The sequence below is a fragment of the Mus caroli genome, chromosome 4 (genome assembly GCF_900094665.2).
Source record: "Mus caroli chromosome 4, CAROLI_EIJ_v1.1, whole genome shotgun sequence".
In the NCBI taxonomy this organism is placed as follows: domain Eukaryota; kingdom Metazoa; phylum Chordata; class Mammalia; order Rodentia; family Muridae; genus Mus; species Mus caroli.
The window spans coordinates 27,135,012-27,153,255 of NC_034573.1; the positions used below are offsets into that span (position 1 = coordinate 27,135,012).

An 18,244-nucleotide genomic window follows, 5' to 3' on the forward strand; every position below is an offset into this window, starting at 1 on the left:
CCCCCCCCCCCCCCCACCACCACCACTCTGGTTTAAACTGTAAATTAACTCAGTTGATCTTAACCAATCTCTGTCTCAGGTTTTTGGTAAGCAACAAATCTCAAGCCCCTGGTAACCTTTTCTCACACATATTCATTTTGTGAACATATTGGTGATTGTGTATACTGATTGTGTATACTGATGCAATTAAAAAATGACTGTGTGGTTCATATATAGGTAAGAGCAGTTTATGTTATATCAACACAGTCACTTTAGAGTTTTTGTATATTTTTTTCTCTTGCATTTTGGTGCTGGCAATTTAACTTGAGGCCCTGTGCATCCTAGGTGTTTTGACACTTTAGTCTTCTCTTGTCCTTTAAATATATTTATAAAATTGCTGACTTTGAACTTAATGATATTCTTGCCTTAACCTCTGAAGTTCTGGGAGTATAAGACACCTGATACTAATTCTTTGAGTCTTCTCCCCCCCCACCCCCCCAAAACTTGAAAGTTTCAATTATGTTGCTGTCTTTGGAAAACCAGCTTTTAGTTACATTGGTCTTTATTATTGAACTCATGTTTTCTTCTGTTAATTTGGTGTTTACTTTCTTCTAATTTGGGATTTCATATAAGATATAAACATTCCAGTTAGTACTGCTTTGACTGCATCTAGTAAGCTTTGTAAGGTTGCAGTTTTAGTGTCCTGTGTGGCCAGGGATTTTTAAGTGTGCGTGCGTGTGCGTGTGTCTGTCTGTGTCTGTTGGTGCTGGAGAGGTGTATGATGCTGGGGTTGCATGTATATGTGCCCATCTGTCTCTACCAGTATTTCTCCTGGGCTCAGATTTTCCCATCTCCCACTTTGGAGATTAACTTAGTCCTGTCCTCCTCAGTACTGTATCTCCTGTTATTTCTTGTTCTCCACTTGTCACATATTTTTCCTTATTAATATATGTTGAACTTCATGTTTTATCTGCATCTAACAATTAGTATTTGTGTGTGTGTGTGTGTGTGTGTGTGTGTTCTCATAAAGATCTCCTCTGTGTGCTTTAATCTGTAGCCTAAGCACCTGGTTTTGCCTCCCCGAGATTCAGTTGAACATTTCTTTTTTGTTCCTCTTCTGTGTCTGTCTATGGCTCTCTTATTCAGCAGCATGTCAGGAAGAATTATAACATGGGTTTTTGTATCTCTAGTAATCTTCCTCATAGTGAGAATTCAGTAAGTGTTCTGTGCGTACATTTAGTAATTACCACTCAAGATGTGCGCTGCTTTTGTGGGTAAAGCCTTTGGTGATTTGCCGATTCTCGACTCTTAGCTCATGCCAGGGCCTGGGTCCTCAACCTGAAATGGTTTCCATCTTTAGGATCGTATGGCTTCAGCATTGTTTTCCCCACACTCTGAGGTACCAAAAGTTGTGTAAGTTCTGCCTGCAGTCCTGTCCCTGAGTACAAAAAGGCACTTGACTGCTTGTACTGATGAATGCTGATATTGTCTTCCCTCCTGAAGGTTTGCCCTGCGCTATTTTAAGGACACCTATCCAGTGTTTCAGAGACTCTTCCTTGAGAGTTCCGATGCGAACCCAGTGCGCTATGGACGTAGGCGGATGAAGCTCCGGGACCTAATGGAAGCAGCCAATATATTTCTACAGCACAGGCAGACTGTTTTTCGGGAACTCTGGGACTGGAGTGTGTGTGTTCCTCTCCTCAGGAGCCATGATGCTTTGGTGCGCTGGTACGTGGATTAACCTGTACTAACTTGGGGGTGGGAGTGGGCAAAGACAAAGAAAAACTCTTTAGATATTGGTGTTGGTTATGGTGTTGTCTGTGTGTTTGTTGGGTCCTGGGAATCGCAGTTATGGACGGTTGTGAGATGTCATGTGGGTGTTTGGGATTGCACTCCAGTCCTCTGGAAGAGCAAGTCAGTACTCCCAACTGCTGAGCCATCTCTCCAGCCCTAGATCTTTTTGTTCTGTTTTGTTCTCATCCCCCCTTTCCTAAATCATCCAGTTTTGCATTAGAAAAAGTTTATATGCATGGAGTGTCACCCTTTTTCCTGCTGCACTAATGGAGTTCATTGTGCTTGCTTTGTGTTTTATACCCATAAGCGTGTGTTGTGGTGGTTAAGATTTTACTTTTAGTGTTTAGTCAACAGGAGGGCAGGAGAATTGACACGCTTCTTTTTCCTTCAGGCATACAGCTAACTGTCTCGCTTTGGTGACCTGTATGAATGAAGAACACAAGTTATCCTTCCTAAGGAAGATTTTCAGTAGTGATGAATTGGTGCATTTCAGGTTGAGGTAAGTAGGGGCCTACTTGGAGGTCTTGCTTTGTCTTTTCTGTGGCAATTCATGGACCTTTTTTCCCTCTTAGGTTGTTAGAAGAGGCTCAGCTACAGGATCTGGAGAAGGCCTTGGTTTTAGCCAACCCAGAAGTCTCCCTTTGGCATAAGGGAGAGGAACCTCAGTATATTCAGGGACACCTAGTTTCAGCTGACCTCTCTTCCAGTGTGGCAGCTGTCTGTGGTGTGGTGCTCCCTAAGCTATGCTCCAGTCCTGGAGAGCAGGTATTGTGGCCTCACCAGGGGTTGTGCTCCATAAACCATCAATATGCAGTTTCTTTGGTCAGGGTCCACGAATCATGTGTTATCTACATGGTGTTTGCTAAAGTGATGTTCCATTTCAGAAGTGTTTAGGTGAGAAATGAAGATAAAATCATCCCTGAGTTTGTCCTGTATATTCTCTTCATCTCTTTTAAAATCTGAAAGTAGAAATATAATGTCATCTGTGTGATGCTTTGAACTTTAGCAAAATTTGAAGCTGGGCATAGTTACATAGGCAGGCCTGTGATCTCAGGAATGATAAAGAACAAAACAATAAACCAAGGCTGATGTAAAAGAGACTTAAGGATTGAGGCTTAAAAGCACATACATTAGCTAGGCCAGGATCACTTGACAAAACAAAATACTGCAGTTCTTCCTGTACCTGAAAACATCAGATGCATTGAAACAATGTATTCTCTCTGCCCAGATTTTTCCCAGCTAGCTCTCAGGCTGTGCATTCTTGCATTCATCTATGCAAGAGGTGCATACATAACATGTACTAAACATATAACTAGGCTGCTAGTTCCTGCATTGTTGATTTTTTTTTTAACAAATTTTCTTTTTAATTATTATGTGTACATGTTTGTGCCAACTGTGTGTTTTGTGCATCACCTGAGTGTAGAAGCCCATAGAGGTCAGAGATTGTCTTGGATATCCTGGAACTATAGTTATAGCCCCTGCACTGCTAATGTTAAGTATAAAATGTTAGCATATGGAAAGTGGAATGAAAAAAAAAAAGCCCACTGGTTACTGATGAGGCTCTTAAATATATTTAGAAATTGTCCTTGGACTGGAGCGATAACTGCAGTATTAAGAGCAATTACTGGGCCTAATTAGTCCTAGCACTCAGGAAGCAGGAGCAGCCAAGGCTACAGAGTTGAGGCCTAGTCTCAAACGAACAAAAGCCTTTACTGTTCTAACAGGGGAATAGCATACAGTTCAGTTTCCAGCATCTACAGCAGACAGCTCACAAGGCTGTGTGTGATGCCAGTTCCAGAGGATCTGGTTGGTGCCCTCTTCTGGACTCCATAGGCAGCAAGTACACATGTGGTGTACAGACACACATACACACACTCACACACACACACACACACACGCACACAAACACACACACAGAATGCCCATACACATAAAATAAAATGATACCAGTTTTTTAAAAATAAAAACGGTAGCTCACACTTGCTCTACACAAAAATAATTTTTAAAACATACAGAGCATGTCGTCCTGAGTTTGGCTCACACCCTTGTTATAATGTAATGTCAGTAGAAGCATTGTTGAAGAAATTAACTGTGTTGTTTGGGGGAAGGGCTCTATTAATAGTCTTTCCATTTCTCACTTTTCTTTTTAGGCAAGTGACAGGAGTTCTTCCCTGGAACAGGAGCTGGCTCTTAAGTCGTTTGTGTTGGTTGAGTCTGTGTGTAAAAATCTTCAGCTGCTAGCTGTTGCAGTGGCTTCTCAAAATGCTGTGTTGTTGGAAGGACCAATAGGAAGTGGCAAAACCTCCTTAGTTGAACATTTAGCTGCAGTGACTGGTAGAACGAAACCTCCTCAGCTTCTCAAAGTCCAGCTTGGAGATCAGACAGACAGCAAGGTAATTAAGAAATGGCAAGTATTGCTGGTTTGGTTTGTTTGCAAATATCAGCATTCTAATGTTTTTGCTAAAGGAACATAGAAATAGTTATTGCCCTTGTTTCCGACTTTTGGAGCAAGCTTTGTAAACCTCACATACCTTCTTTCCTTGTTGAAATTTCATACGACTGTTTTGTTGTTGGGTTTTTTTTTTGTTGTTGTTGTTTTTGAGACAGGGTTTCTCTGTGTAGCCCTGGCTGTCCTGGAACTCACTCTGTTGACCAGGCTGGCCTCGAACTCAGAAATCCGCCTGCCTCTGCCTCCCAAGTGCTGGGATTAAAGGCATGTGCCACCACTGCCTGGCTCATACACACGTCTTTTCAAAGGAAATAGTCTTGCTATCTCAGGTGTTTGATTTCTCTATTCACCTCTTTCTACAGATGCTACTAGGCATGTATCGTTGTACAGATGTCCCTGGAGAGTTTGTATGGCAGCCTGGCACCCTGACACAGGCAGCCACAAAAGGTTACTGGATCCTTCTGGAGGATATTGACTATGCTCCTTTGGATGTGGTATGTCTTTTTGCACTTTACTCTGCACATTTTGTCTTTGAAGAACGTTTTGTCCACAGTGCTTGGGGGGTGTTTTGTTGTTCTGAGTTTTACATGATACATTTTAAGAAGCTCATTCCTAGTTACCTACCTAATCTGACTTGAGAACTTGGGTTTCTTCACTTGTCTTCTGTTGCATAGAGTATTGAATGTTTTGTGCTAATTTTATAGTGATTAAGTACAGTGAGCTGTCTTACTGCTTGGTGGGAACAGTTAGTGATATATTGGACCTTTGAGATCAACTTCCCAGGGATGGCAGCTATAGAATAGGGCTACAAATGGTTCAAATGCTTGTTTTTTGAGATGCTTTTTATTATACAGTTGTGTTCATGTTGATCTCAGATTGACATAGCTCTTTCCTATGCAGTGATTATAGGAGCATGCCACAAGGTGGCCTGTTTTGGTTTTTAGAAAGATTACTTCTGCAGTTAAGTGGCAGTCTATGTTTCTTCTGAAATCCATAAATTATGACCAAAAGGTGACTCTCCACATTAAGTGTGTATTGAATTGTAAATAACTGGAGAAGACAAATAATGGTTATGTGTTGGGAGGGGCATTCCTCTCCCACCAAATCTAGCTGGTTCTGGCTCGTTCTTTATGATTTAGTGAATCTTTATATTGGAGCAGGTTCAGTGAATTCTTCTGAATTAAGCTTATCATGCTTTTTGGCCATTTGCATCTGTTGGTTTTAAAAGTCCTAAGTCCTGTGTACATTCTACTGTCCTGCTTTTTTCTGGGCGACAGTAGCACTCCGTGACTATTGAGTTAATAAGGTGTACTGGAGTGCAACTTAGAAAACAAAAATGGATTTGATTTCAGTTTGCAGTGTGAAAAAAATGGATGGAGCTTCCTTTAAGGGTGTGTCCATCAATTGGACACAAGTGGTGTTTGCTTGTTTGCTTATCAACTCTGTCCCCATGGCTTTATCAATGGGGTTTTGTGATTTAGGTTTCTGTGTTGATCCCTCTACTGGAACATGGAGAGCTTCTGATTCCTGGCCACAGTGACTGTTTAAAAGTAGCTCCGACATTTCAGCTGTTCGCAACCAGGAGGTATGTGTGACTCTCTCTGTCCTGATTCTCAAACCAGTTTTGATCTTTGTTTTGCTGAAGTCATTTGTGCTTCACAGAAACATCTTATCATTGATATCTAAACATACTGTGGCATTATCCCAGTGATTATCCCAAATTGTTTTTAAAAACAATTTGAAAAAATTCTATCAGTACTTTTTTTAAAAAAAGACTTGTGGGTCAAGTAACCTATCCTAATTTACCTGTATCTAGCAGTAAAATGGCAGCTTTTATTTATAAATATGGAATGGTATAGCAGCCATCCTATTTCTGATTTCACTTACCATGGTTTTAGTTGCTCAGTCAGTAGGATTTGAAAATATTAATGGAAAATTAAATAAAAATTCACAACATTTCGCTGGGTGTGGTGGCGCACGCCTTTAATCCCAGCATTCGGAAGGCAGAGGCATGCGGATTTCTGAGTTCGAGGCTAGCCTGGTCTACAGGGTGAGTTCCAGGACAGCCAGGGCTATACACTACACAGAGAAACCCTTTCTCAAAAAACCAAAAATAAAAAAAATTTTAAAAAATTTACAACTTTTATAATATTGTTCTAATTGATTGTTTAGAGTTTAGTAGATTTGTTGTAAAGACTTGCTGCACTACAGGCTGTCATCAAACTCAATAAGATTCTGTTGCTCCCATGGGGATATTATACTTTATTCTTGTTTTGCACAATTAATAAAACTTTACCATTGGTATCTATATGTAGAATTTGTACTGTCTGGTTTCAGTCATCCATCATAGATTTTTGGGGGAGTGCCCTGTATATGAAGCAGGTTGACTGTAACTCAACATGAAATCTGAACCTTTTATGTGCCACTGTTTGAATTCTCTCCTTTACAATGCAGGCTCTTGAGCTGTGGAGGAAGTTGGTACCGACCAATGAATAGTCATGCTACTATGCTAGACAAATACTGGACCAAAATTCACCTGCATAATCTGGACAAGAAAGACCTGAATGAGGTATGCAGCTTTGGATAATAAGAGGCTTTTGTTTCTATTTTTCATCATGAAAATTCCAGAAGCTCCACTTAGGGATAAATATAGGAGCATGCCTAAATGAAATATCTGAAGTCTAGTTCAGAAAAAGACATCTAATGCTCTGGAACTAGAAATACTGCACTTTAAAACAGAATGTTGATCTCAGCACACCTAACAATTTTCATTCTTTTTTTTTTTTTTTGGATTTTTGTTTTGTTTTGTTTTGTTTTGTTTTGTTTTGTTTTGTTTTTTCGAGACACGGTTTCTCTGTGTAGCTCTGGCTGTCCTGGAACTCACTCTGTAGACCAGCCTGGCCTCGAACTCAAAAATCCACCTGCCTCTGCCTCCCAAGTGCTGGGATTAAGGCGTGCCCCCCTCCCCTCCTCCCCGGCCTTTTCTTGAATTTTTTTGAGGCAGAGTTTCTCTTTGTAGCGTTGGCTGTCCTAGAGAACTCTCTGTAGACCAGATATTCACCCATCTCTGCCTTCTAACCACTGGGATGAAAGATGTATGACGCCACTGCTCTGCCATTTTCTGAAACTTTGTGCCCCCATTATATCTTGAATAGGGGCTGTATTCTATGCTGGCAATGTCTGCTCAGCTACCGGTGACTGACAAGTTCCTTTTCTATCCTTGAAATCTTCCTTGTCTGCCAAGCATCACTGGCCACATTGTTCATTTGGCAGACAAGGCAGATGAACCTAGGGTTCCTCTTTGATGTTAATTTCCCTATCAAATAGAAGTGAATAAACACATCCATCAATCTTTTATAAAATGTTGGTTGGGTAGTAGGTATGTGATGCTCTCCACTGCAGTGCTGTGTAACTGTTGGAATGATTAGCACTGGACCTGGGGCTTGGAAATTCTACTTTTGCCTTTCAGAATTTAACTTTTTCAGTGACTCTTCTTTTGTGCTCCTCTTTAATTTTTTTTCATATATACTTTATTTATTTTACGGTTACATAATGAAACATACACAAAGTAGTTCTTGAGGCATTCTTTAGTGAGTGAATCCTTGTACTTGGGTACCTATGGGTTGATACTTGGGTATCTTGGCTTTGTTCTCTAAACTGTTGTAGATGGCCAGTTTGTCAATAGGATGAGGAGGGGGACAAGCTGTGGAGTTGAAGTCTAGTGAATGGGTGGGAACAAAGGGAGAGTACAGAGTCCTGTGCTTGGTAAGGACTTCAAATTGATAAGAACTCTTTGGTTGACTAGTGTCAGGGGTTGATGTGCATTCCCCACCCCTGAGTTAGGGCTGGGACTCAGGTCTTTGGCCAGACTAGGACAATGTTCTTCTGCTGAGTTGCTAAGAGTCTCTCTAGCTGTGGATTGTTTTTTTCTCACCCTGAGTCAGGTTCTTCAGAGCAAATACCCAAGCCTCTTAGCTGCAACTGATCACTTGCTTGACATTTATATCGAGCTTACTGGAGAAAAACATTGCTGTGCAAGTGTTGGCTATGACAAGACACCACAGGAAGTTTCAGAAGCTGAGAGAGAAAACAGAAGAGTGGTCCTTGAGGGAAGAGAATTATCTCTAAGGTACTGCCTTTGCTGGAAAGTTCCTCGTTAGAAGCAGATGGGCTTTATGGGTCGGGTTTACAGATTAAGCATGTGGGTTGCATGTGAGATCAGATCCCTATGGGCAGGTTCAGATGGGGGTACCTCGAATGTTGTAATTCTAGCATCCTAAGTGTCTGAGGCAGGAAGGGCCTCCAGGCCTGGCCTGCCTGTCTGTAGACCCAAGCTGGGATACAGAGTTTGCATAGCTCAAAACCAGAGCTTTAAAAATTAACTTAAATCGTTGCTTGTTTGATTATTTGTTCGTTTGTATTTTTAATGTGGTGGGAGTGGTGATTGAGACAGAGTCCATCTGTGTAGCCCATGCTAACCCAACACAGACTGCAGATACCTCCTAGATGTTGGGATTACAAATGTGTGTGTCACCATACCTGGTGCTCTTTCTGAAAAGGTCTTAAGCTTTAGCCTTTCTGGATTTGCTCTATATAATGAGTTCTATGTCTCAGCTCTCCATCCTCCGTGGGGATATGGAATCAGTGGGTCCCCTAAATTTGGTGGTATTTTTTTTTTCTTCTTTTTTTTTCACCTTTTTGAGACAGGATTTCTCTGTGTATCCCTGGCTGTCGTGGAACTCACTCTGTAGACCATGCTGGCCTCAAACTCAGAAATCCACCTGCCTCTGCCTCCCAAGTGCCGGGATTAAAGATGTGCGCCACCACTGCCTGGCAAATTTGGTAGTATTTAGTCTCTTTCCTTTCTTGTTACCTTTTCTGGTGTGGGTCAGGGAGAAACTGGTATGGTTAAGGACTTAATCTATTGTACTTTTTGCTTCACATTGGTGGAAAAATAGGGGAGACTTTAGTCATCACATAATGTGAGATTTAAGAGTACTAAATAGATTGTCATCTCTTCAGCCTATGTTTGTTTTGTTTGTTTATTAAGGGATCTGCTGAATTGGTGTAATAGAGTTGCTCATGGCTTTGACCCTACATCTTCAACAGCATTGTTGAATATTTTTCAGGAGGTAAGATGCTGTTGGTGTCTTTAGTGGCTGCCAGCTTCTCTAGCTACCGTTTATCCCCTTAGCTAATTAAAACTGAACTGCCTTCAAGCTAAACAGATATAGTGAATAACTTACCTAAAAGAAGTAAGGCTTTTACAGTAAAACATTGAGATGAGACCTTGACTAAAATGGCTGTGGTATATCACAGTGCTCTAGAGCTCTGGTTCTTATAGCTTATGTAACTCTCTTCATCTGTTTATCTTTGCTTTAGAGAAGTCTATGGGAGCTTCAAAAAAGTAAAACCTGGGGGGAAGGGAGGCCCTGTAGGAGTAGAGCTTTGTTCATTCCCTAGAAACAAAGTAGGCTTCGTAAAGATAATGTGCTCCCAAAACACTAGTTGAAGGGAGAGCCACAACCAGTCGGTTTGCATTCTTTCAGTGTATGTGCTAAAGGTAAGTTACTTTGAATAGAAAGCAACCTCCTTTGCAGTGCATGCTCTGTTGTCTGAACCTTCAAATGTTTCGTGACCTCCTTCATTCTTCATTCAATTTGTCAAGACAGGGTTTCTTTCTCTGTGTAGCCCTGGCTGTCCTGGAACTCTTCCTGTAGACCAGGCTGGCCTTGAACTCAGAAATCTGCCTGCCTCTGCCTCCTAAGTGCAGGGATTAAAGGCGTGCACACCACTGCCCAGCTCTAAAAAGATTTTTAATTGTATATGTCTCTCTGTCTGTCTGTGGGTTCCTAGATATGAATGTAGCATTGGATCCTCTGGCTGTAGAGTTAAAGATAGTTGGGAGCTGTCCAACGTTAGTGCTAAGATCTGGATTCAGGTCCTCTGCTAATGCAGTACATGTTCTTATGCACTGCTCCATCTTTCTTGCCCAATGTGTTACTCCTGTTCCCTTGGTTGTCTTTAATAGGCTATGGACTGTTTCACTGCTATGCTTTCTGAGCAGACAAAAAAACTAAGAATGGCAGAGGTTATTGGGAGCAGACTGAACATTTCTAAGAAAAAGGTATGTGCTTGCGTGTTGAACGAAGGCTGGGCTGCTTTGCTAGGGTGTTGATTCCTCTGTAGACATGAATGGCCTTTTCTCCCTGTCAGGGATAGTACGTTCTTAAAGTGACTTTACTCCCGTCAATGTAACTTTAGACCTTGTTTCCTAGTGTTTCTGTGAGCATCTTGTTTTCAGAGTAGAAACACTCAGGAGCATTGAGAAAGTGTGTACTTTCGTGTACAAGTTTTTCTTTCTGTTTTAGTTTTATCTGTTTATTATTTTTTAGGCAGTGCCTCACTGTGTAGCACTTTCTGGTCTGAAAACACATGATCTGTTTAAAGACATGTGCCAGAACCGCAGCTTACTGTTTTTCATTAAAAATGAAAATAGTTTCAGTGACTAAGTTCCTTAGGTTTAGCACTTAGGTTGTGGGGATAGCTTACCTTTTACTTTTTAAATCAAGATGTGTTTTTGAGGGGCTAAACTTGCAGCCCAGTGATGGTGTGTGTGCTCAACATTGATGAGGTCCTGGATTTGATGTACAGAAGGTGATACATGTACAGTTTTTAAAGGTCAAAGCCTTTGAGCAGTGGTATTGGTGGTATTGAAGCCTGCAGAAAGGCTGGGTTCATCAAGGCATTCTTACTTGAAATATCACAGCAGTAATTGGAATAGTAAAGTTGTTTGTTGAGCTTTTGCAGTAGATGGGTTTGGTCTCAGACTGTGGAGTGCCCTCCTGAAAACAGCTGGTAAGTGTGCTCATCACAGTGAGCAGAGGCTGCGAAACACCACTGTGATTGCTTAGACGGGTCAGTGTTTCCTGTGCTGATGGGGAGGAGAGGGCTCCCTGTAAATATTTTGTCCATTTATTCTAGGCTCAAACCTGAGCTTTTATCTGGGTTCTTTGTAAGAAGGTAAGAGATGAATGGTTACTCTTTAGACTTCCAGGACGGCTGCTGCAGCTTTTCTTTCTCTAGAGATAGACCTTGGAGTCTTACTTTATACTTAGAAATGCAAAGCCGCCAAAAGCACAGTTAAAGAACAATTGACTTTTTAATGTTAGGAGTGGATTTTCTTTTCCTCTGAGCCCTTGGTAAATGTCAGTGTGCTCACTTTCATCTAGGCAGTATACAGGAAAGGGAACCTTAAGAGTTTCTTTCCTGTTGCTATGCACGGTACAGTCCCCTAGCAAAGCAACTTAGGGAAAGGGGTTTTTTGGTCACAGTTTGAAGTGGCAGCCCCATCACTGAAGGGAACTCGCAGAGGTGGGAGCTTGAGAGAGCTGGTCATGTTGTAAGGAACAGAAAGCAGAGAATGCTTTAATCAGTGTTGGTTCTCAGCTTGCTGATTTTTCTACAGTGCAGGGCACCTACCCAGGGAGTAGTCCTACCCAGAGTCAAGATGGCTCTTCCCACATCAGTCAGCACCATCATGACAGTCCTTCATAGGCATGGCCAGATACTTTGTCCTCTGGGTAACAGTGACAATTACACTGTCTTTGGTACCACTCCTTGGATATGTGTGCAGTGTTAAGCATTTAAAAAACTTGGAAAGTAAGAACGCAGAAACCCTTGATGTAATGCTAACTTGGGTGTCTTGGAAGTAAGTAGACACTGCTTTCATGGTGAAGCATTGCTGAGTTCATTTAGATACTTTGGCTAAAAAAATGTTTAAAAACAGGTAGATTTTTAACTTAATTGCAATCTTTCTTTCCCACAGGCTGAATTTTTCTGTAAGCTTTATAAACCAGAAATTGTCATTAATGAGCTAGATGTCCAAGTAGGTCGAGTGCGGCTTTTACGGAAACAAAGTGAAGTTGTTCGCATTCAGAAGTAAGTAGAGTTCACTAGCTGCAGATTGTGTGAACAAAGCATGCCTGGCCCTGCAGATCTCCAGTCTGCTGTGTGTTGGAGGAATAGTAATTTTCCAAAATAGATTCTAGGGATGAGATATTGATAGCTGTTAGCAGCTTGGAACTGATAGCAGTCCTTGATCTGACTGTACAATTTATGTAGTCAAATACGCTCAAGTATATATCAGGCTGTCCTGGTGTGTACTTTTCTTCAAGGCTAGGATCAAATAAAATTCTAAATAATGTGTATAGGAAATGTTTTTGGCATCTCATGGTGTTTAAGTTACAACCAATCACACCAGCCATTGAGGTAAGCACACGACCCTGCCCACCTCCCTACCTATCTCAAGACAAGTCACAGTCACAGGTTCTGTTTAGACTCGATTTTGGGGGGAAGACTTTTTTTTAAATATTTTTTAACCTTTTTATTTTATTTTACTTTACTTTTGGTTTTTTTCGAGACAGGGTTTCTCTGTATATCCCAGGCTGTTCTGGAACTCACTTTGTAGACCAGGCTGGCCTCGAACTCAGAAATCCTCCTGCCTCTGCCTCAGAGAGCTGGGATTAAAGGCGTGCGCCACCCCAACCCCCCGACCCCCCCAGCTGGGGGGAAGACATTTTAACACATAATTATATAATTTTCTTTAAACACTTGAAGATACATGTGTATCTGTATGACGTGTGTATGTGGTTGTGTGTGCCATGACATGTAAAGTGAACATCACAGGGCAACTGGTTGCCAGGCTTGTCATGGGCAGTAAGTGCCTCTCCCTGCTGAGCCATTTCCAGGCCCTGTATAAATGAGGAATTGAAGCTAATTCAGGGGAAGTGAGTTGTTCAAGAATATGCTGTACGGGTATGTCTTATGTTTTGGGTGTTCAGAACATTGCATCCTAACCACAGGTGTTATCTTGTTGTATGTGACACTTACCAGCTGAATAGATATTCAGTATTTGTAGAGCACAGAAAATTGTAGTCTGAATGTTCTAAGAATATGTTACAATATGAAGAAAATTACTCTGGGTTATTTTCTCTTTTTTTTTCCCCAAGTTTTTCGAGACAAGAGTTTTTCTGTGTAGCCCTGGCTCTCCTGAAACTCTCTCTGTAGACCAGGCTGGCCTTGAACTCAGAAATCCACCTGCCTCTGCCTCCCAAGCACAGGCATTAAAGGCGTACGCCACCACTGCCCGGCTCTGTTTTCTCATTTTTCTTTGGATTTGTGTTTTATATCCAATACTTCAGAAAAGCTTGAAGCCTAGATGTTTTTCTCTTATTATTTTTCTGCTGGGACTTGCACAAGACGCTAATTACTAAGTTTGAAGTCGGATATTACTAGATTCAGATATTACTAGATTCTGCCCACGTCATCATGCCTGGCCTAGCTAGATTGTAAATCCCTCTTTCCTTTTCCTAGAGAGAAGTGCACTTTTGCTGCTACCCGCCCGTCCTCTGTTCTCCTTGAGCAGCTCGCAGTGTGTGTCAGTCAAGGGGAGCCTGTGTTGTTAGTGGGAGAGACAGGAACTGGTAAAACCTCCGCTGTCCAGTACTTGGCTTATGCTACAGGTAACCTTGGGTCGGGGACATAGGCCCTACACGTAACCTAAGGAGCAGGGCAGGATTGGGTGAACAAGTGGGGGAACAAAGGCCCTGACTTGTAGCCTAGGATTGGCCTCAGCCTTGGGGGCATCTTCTTGCCTTAGCCTCCAATGTGCTTGGATTATATGTGTGCATCACCAGGCCAGGTTTAATGTTTCTGTTTGCTTTGCTTTGTTGTTGTTTTCTTCTAAATAGTAAATCTAAGGATATTAAATTTAAAGTCGCCTCATTCCATTTATAATCAGTTTCTCTGGAAATAACCACCAGTTACAGATTAACATTAATTTTTTTACAATCTCTACACATATACCCAAACATAAGCGTACATATGTATTGTTTCAAAACAAATGCAGTTGTGCTTTGTATATATGCCACACATGCTGCTTTTCTTTTCTTGTAGCTTAGCCCAGGTTGGCCTCCCACTTATGAACCTGGTGATTCTGCCTCAGCCTTCTTGGGTAACATTACAAGTGGATGACAAGACTTGCTTATGTTTGTGCTTAATTAAGTTTATTAGACAACTTACTCATTTTTATGGCCAAATAGTAGTATATACTCTGGTTATTTATTTAGTCCTCATAGGCATCAACTTATTGAAGGATCTTTTTATATGTTGTTTGTATTTTCAACACAAGCTCTCCATGTAGATCTGGCTATCCTGGAACTCAACTATGTAGACCAGACTAGCCTTAAATTCACAGATATCTGCCTACCTCTGCCTCTGGGACTAAAGGTATGTGTTGCCACCACCCGGCTGAAGAATCGTTTTGTTGATTACAATTTTTAAGATGTTAAGGAATTCTAAGGCTTCTGAAATTCATAGAGAAGGTCAAAGAAAACACATGTGTGAAAACTTGCCTGCCTTCTTAAGGAATACATTGTGAGCTTTTGTTTGGTTGTTTATGTTTTTTGAAACAAGTTCTCCTTGTTTCTGGCTGTACTGGAACTTACTTTTCAGACCAAGCTGGGCTGTAACTCATAAAAACATGCACCATCAAAGCCTGAAACCTTTAAATGTTTAAAATAAGTATTTTCCTTTGTTGCTTAAAGGCCAGCATTTGAGAGTTGTCAATATGAATCAACAAAGTGACACTGCAGACTTGCTTGGAGGGTAAGTGTGATTCACATACTACTAAAATTCTCTGTTGTGTTTACTGCTACAGTTGGGAAATGCCATTTGCTTACTTACAAAACTCAAGTCTGCTCTTCTTGGAGGTTATGAAAAGCCCTATTCCCCTTCTCCCATTGCAGTACAGTTTGTTTTTGAGTTAGAGTCTCACTAGTCTGGCTGGTCTGGAGCTAACTATAGACCAAGATGGCCTCCAATCCACTTGCCTGGCTAATGAATTAATAACAGCAGTGGGCTAACTTGTTGGTGTATGAGCTTGAGGACACATGAGGGCCATAGCACACCTGTGGAAGGCAGAGGGCCAGGTGCACTGCACAGTAGTAGATTAATTTATTGCTGTGGCTTGAAGGCACCTGAATGCTGAGGTTTTCAGATTTAGCAGCAAGCACCTTTACCCACTGAACTATCTCATTGCCTATCTCTTAAATTTAAGTGAAAATTTTACATTTTTTATACATGGAAACATTATTTCTGTAATATGCAGAAAATGGTAGAAATCAGGTCTTTTATTATAGACTACCTTGTGCATAAAATGAGAAGGCCAAAAATAACCAAAATTTGGTAATACTCAGGGAGATATAGTAATATCCTATTCCTAGGCTGTGTAATTAGTTTCATGTTTTATAACTCACGTTGAATGAATTTAAATATAACAAATATATTAAAAGTGTAAGTAGGCCTCAGTGGTTTACAAATCTTAAGGCACTTTGAAGAACTTTAAAGCTTTTCAGATTTATACTGAGATTGCTTTCTGATTGTTAGTCTTTGTTCATGTATAGCATTACAATGCTCTTTGGATGTCTCCCCCCCCCCCCCAACAGTATTTTTATTCTTTGAAAATCCTGTGCAGTTTATTTTGTATGATGACCTCCTGACTTCTCCCATCTAACTCCTTCCCATTCCTTCTCCTCTTTCCTTCCTCTGGTTTTGTGTTTCTTGTTTTTGTTTTTCAGTTTCTTTTCTCTTTGAATCTAGTTTGTTTCCCAGCTAGTACTTGGCTCTGGTTCTTTTGTTTGATAGGTTTTTGTTGTTGGTGGTTTTGTTTGTTTAGAGAAAGTGTTACTGTGTAGCTCAGGCTTGCCTACAACACTGGACTCTCCTGCCTCCACTTTCTAAATGCTGTGATTATGGGCCTGTGCCACCATACCCTAGCTAGGCCTGTTTTCTATTAATATTAAATGATGAATGTCATCTAATCCCTTCTTAGAAAGCAGACCCTGGGCTCTGTTGATGTCAAAAGCAGTCTATAGCTGTATATACCCTCCCACCCTCTCATTTCATGTTCATCTGATTTTTTCTTAGTACATTGAGCTTCTGGTAGGCACCACACACACTCCTTTATATTACTTTGGAGGAATGAAAACCAATTTCCAGGAAGGTAAGGATGAGGTGAAAGAGGAGTGTAAAGACATGGTGAAAGAAGGACAGGGGTATAGAAGGAGCAGATGGCGCCCCTAGGAGGGAAGAAGTGACTAGCACAGAGCAGTAAAGCACAGAGCAAGCGACCATTTATCAGGAGACTTTACAATCATTTATAATTCCAGTAAGTAAAGAAGGAAAGTTTCTCTTTGGATAAATTGAGAAGGAAGAGAAGAAAAAGACTGAAGAAAATTAAACCTAGATAAAATGTCTACTCTTCACTTCCTTGCCATACGCAGGCCATTCTTAGACAGGGCCGAATGGGTGCCGAGTTCACTCAGCCAACCCTGAGTGAAGACGGACTCTTTCTTTCTGCATCGTTCATTTTCATAATTTAGCACGGGCTGTTTTCTCTGTCTTGATTTTCAATTGTATCGTGTATCAGTGTGCAAACTCCTTTTCCTTTCTTGTAGCCATTTTAAGATGAGTTCTTAAATACAGCCCTAGTGTATGTCATAGGTAGCTGGTATCCTTCGTGGGGACAGATGTTTTGGACCCATATTATATTTGACAGAAATTTCTGAAGTTGCTCCTAAGATACCATTTCCAAAAGACACGTTGACCACTTTGCTTTAAAGTTGTGTGTAGTGTGTAGGTCTGTTTCTGCATTCCTTCTTTAGCTGGATTCCTTTGCGTATCTGCTGCATTGATTGAAATGCTTCTCTTTTCTAAGATGCATATATAGTTTTCTTTTGTTTAATTTTGGGAGTGGAGTTAAGGACTTGCTGAAGGTGATCTTCAGGCTCATGGGCTACACATCCTTCATCCTTGAGCTACACATGTGACATGTTTCCCTTCCTTCATCAGTTGACCTCTGCATTGCCTTTTAACTGAGATTCTGTTACTAGGCTCAGCCTTTAATAAGCCAATTTTTCTTTTACAGGCAGTGGTCTCATTTGAAACACTAAGCTAGTCTTTGATAGCGCCCATAGACGAGCAGTAACAGAGGCAGTTCTTAGTAATCAGTGTCCTGACTAAGTCTCTGTGCACTCCTTTTCTCTATGACACACTTTTCAGTCCTTTATCTGTGTGGCTTCCCAAACAGTCCTGGTGTACAGACTCCCCACCATGCACTTTTGAGAACTGTGAGGGCTAGAGTGGCATTTGTCCCTTGTTGGATGCTGTACTGGTCCCACAATTGAAAGCCTGTCTTGTCTTGATGTTCTGTGTTCTTAACTAGTATAGTGCTGCCTTAGTCTGGGCCAGCCCCTGTTGCTTTTAAGATTGGCACTGTTCTTTAGATGGCATGTATTTTATTTCATTTCTTTGACCTGGTCCAGTGCTTGGTCTTGTCACCTTGTCTCTCCTGACTTTCTAAATCTTTTTCCATCTCACATTACAGCAGTAGTCCCTTCAACCTTCCTATTGCTGGGATCCTTTAATACAGGTTCTCATGGTTTAGTGACCCTAACCATAGTTATTTCATTGATACTTCATTACTATAACTTTGTTTCTATTTCTAATTTTTATTATTGTTATGAATTGTAATGTAAATAACTGGTATGTTACCCACAAATTGAGAACAGCTGTCCTACGATCTTAGTGGATCACATCACTGTCTTCCTAAAATTTTCTGCTGTCTTCTTAGAACACCTGGAACACGTCAGGTGTATTTTTGCCAGCAAGGCATCCCTAATGAACTCTGGCACTTCTCCAGCACTCTCCTTGGTGGAGCTGAGTGTACCTCAGCCTTAGTCCCTTTTCCAAACAGTTGAAACCTATGCTGACTCAACTGTTTTCAGGCATTAGGTTCAGCCACTTATTAATTATACATTATCCTCGAGTAGTATCATTGTTTCACAGACACCTGCTTAGATCACTTCCTTGTTTAAGTCTCTTTCAAATATCCCTTCTTCAGGAAATCTTTTATCACTGCTGTATACATTGCCAATGCCCCTATTGTTAAACCTTTACCAC

At 41.1% G+C, this 18,244-nt stretch overlaps 1 protein-coding gene across 2 annotated transcripts in view; it reads left to right on the forward strand.

The window, feature by feature from the left end:
• Positions 1-18,244, forward strand: part of Mdn1 (midasin AAA ATPase 1) — a 121,306-nt gene that overhangs the window by 11,348 nt on the left and 91,714 nt on the right. For both annotated transcript variants that reach the window (XM_029476051.1, XM_029476052.1), the window contains exons 3-15: positions 1,483-1,707; positions 2,165-2,272; positions 2,346-2,538; positions 3,924-4,166; positions 4,585-4,716; positions 5,704-5,807; positions 6,677-6,791; positions 8,167-8,351; positions 9,273-9,354; positions 10,254-10,349; positions 12,051-12,163; positions 13,598-13,746; positions 14,830-14,890. In XM_029476051.1, the coding sequence (XP_029331911.1) occupies positions 1,483-1,707; positions 2,165-2,272; positions 2,346-2,538; positions 3,924-4,166; positions 4,585-4,716; positions 5,704-5,807; positions 6,677-6,791; positions 8,167-8,351; positions 9,273-9,354; positions 10,254-10,349; positions 12,051-12,163; positions 13,598-13,746; positions 14,830-14,890 (1,806 nt within the window). The remainder of the gene's footprint in view (positions 1-1,482; positions 1,708-2,164; positions 2,273-2,345; positions 2,539-3,923; positions 4,167-4,584; positions 4,717-5,703; positions 5,808-6,676; positions 6,792-8,166; positions 8,352-9,272; positions 9,355-10,253; positions 10,350-12,050; positions 12,164-13,597; positions 13,747-14,829; positions 14,891-18,244) is intronic.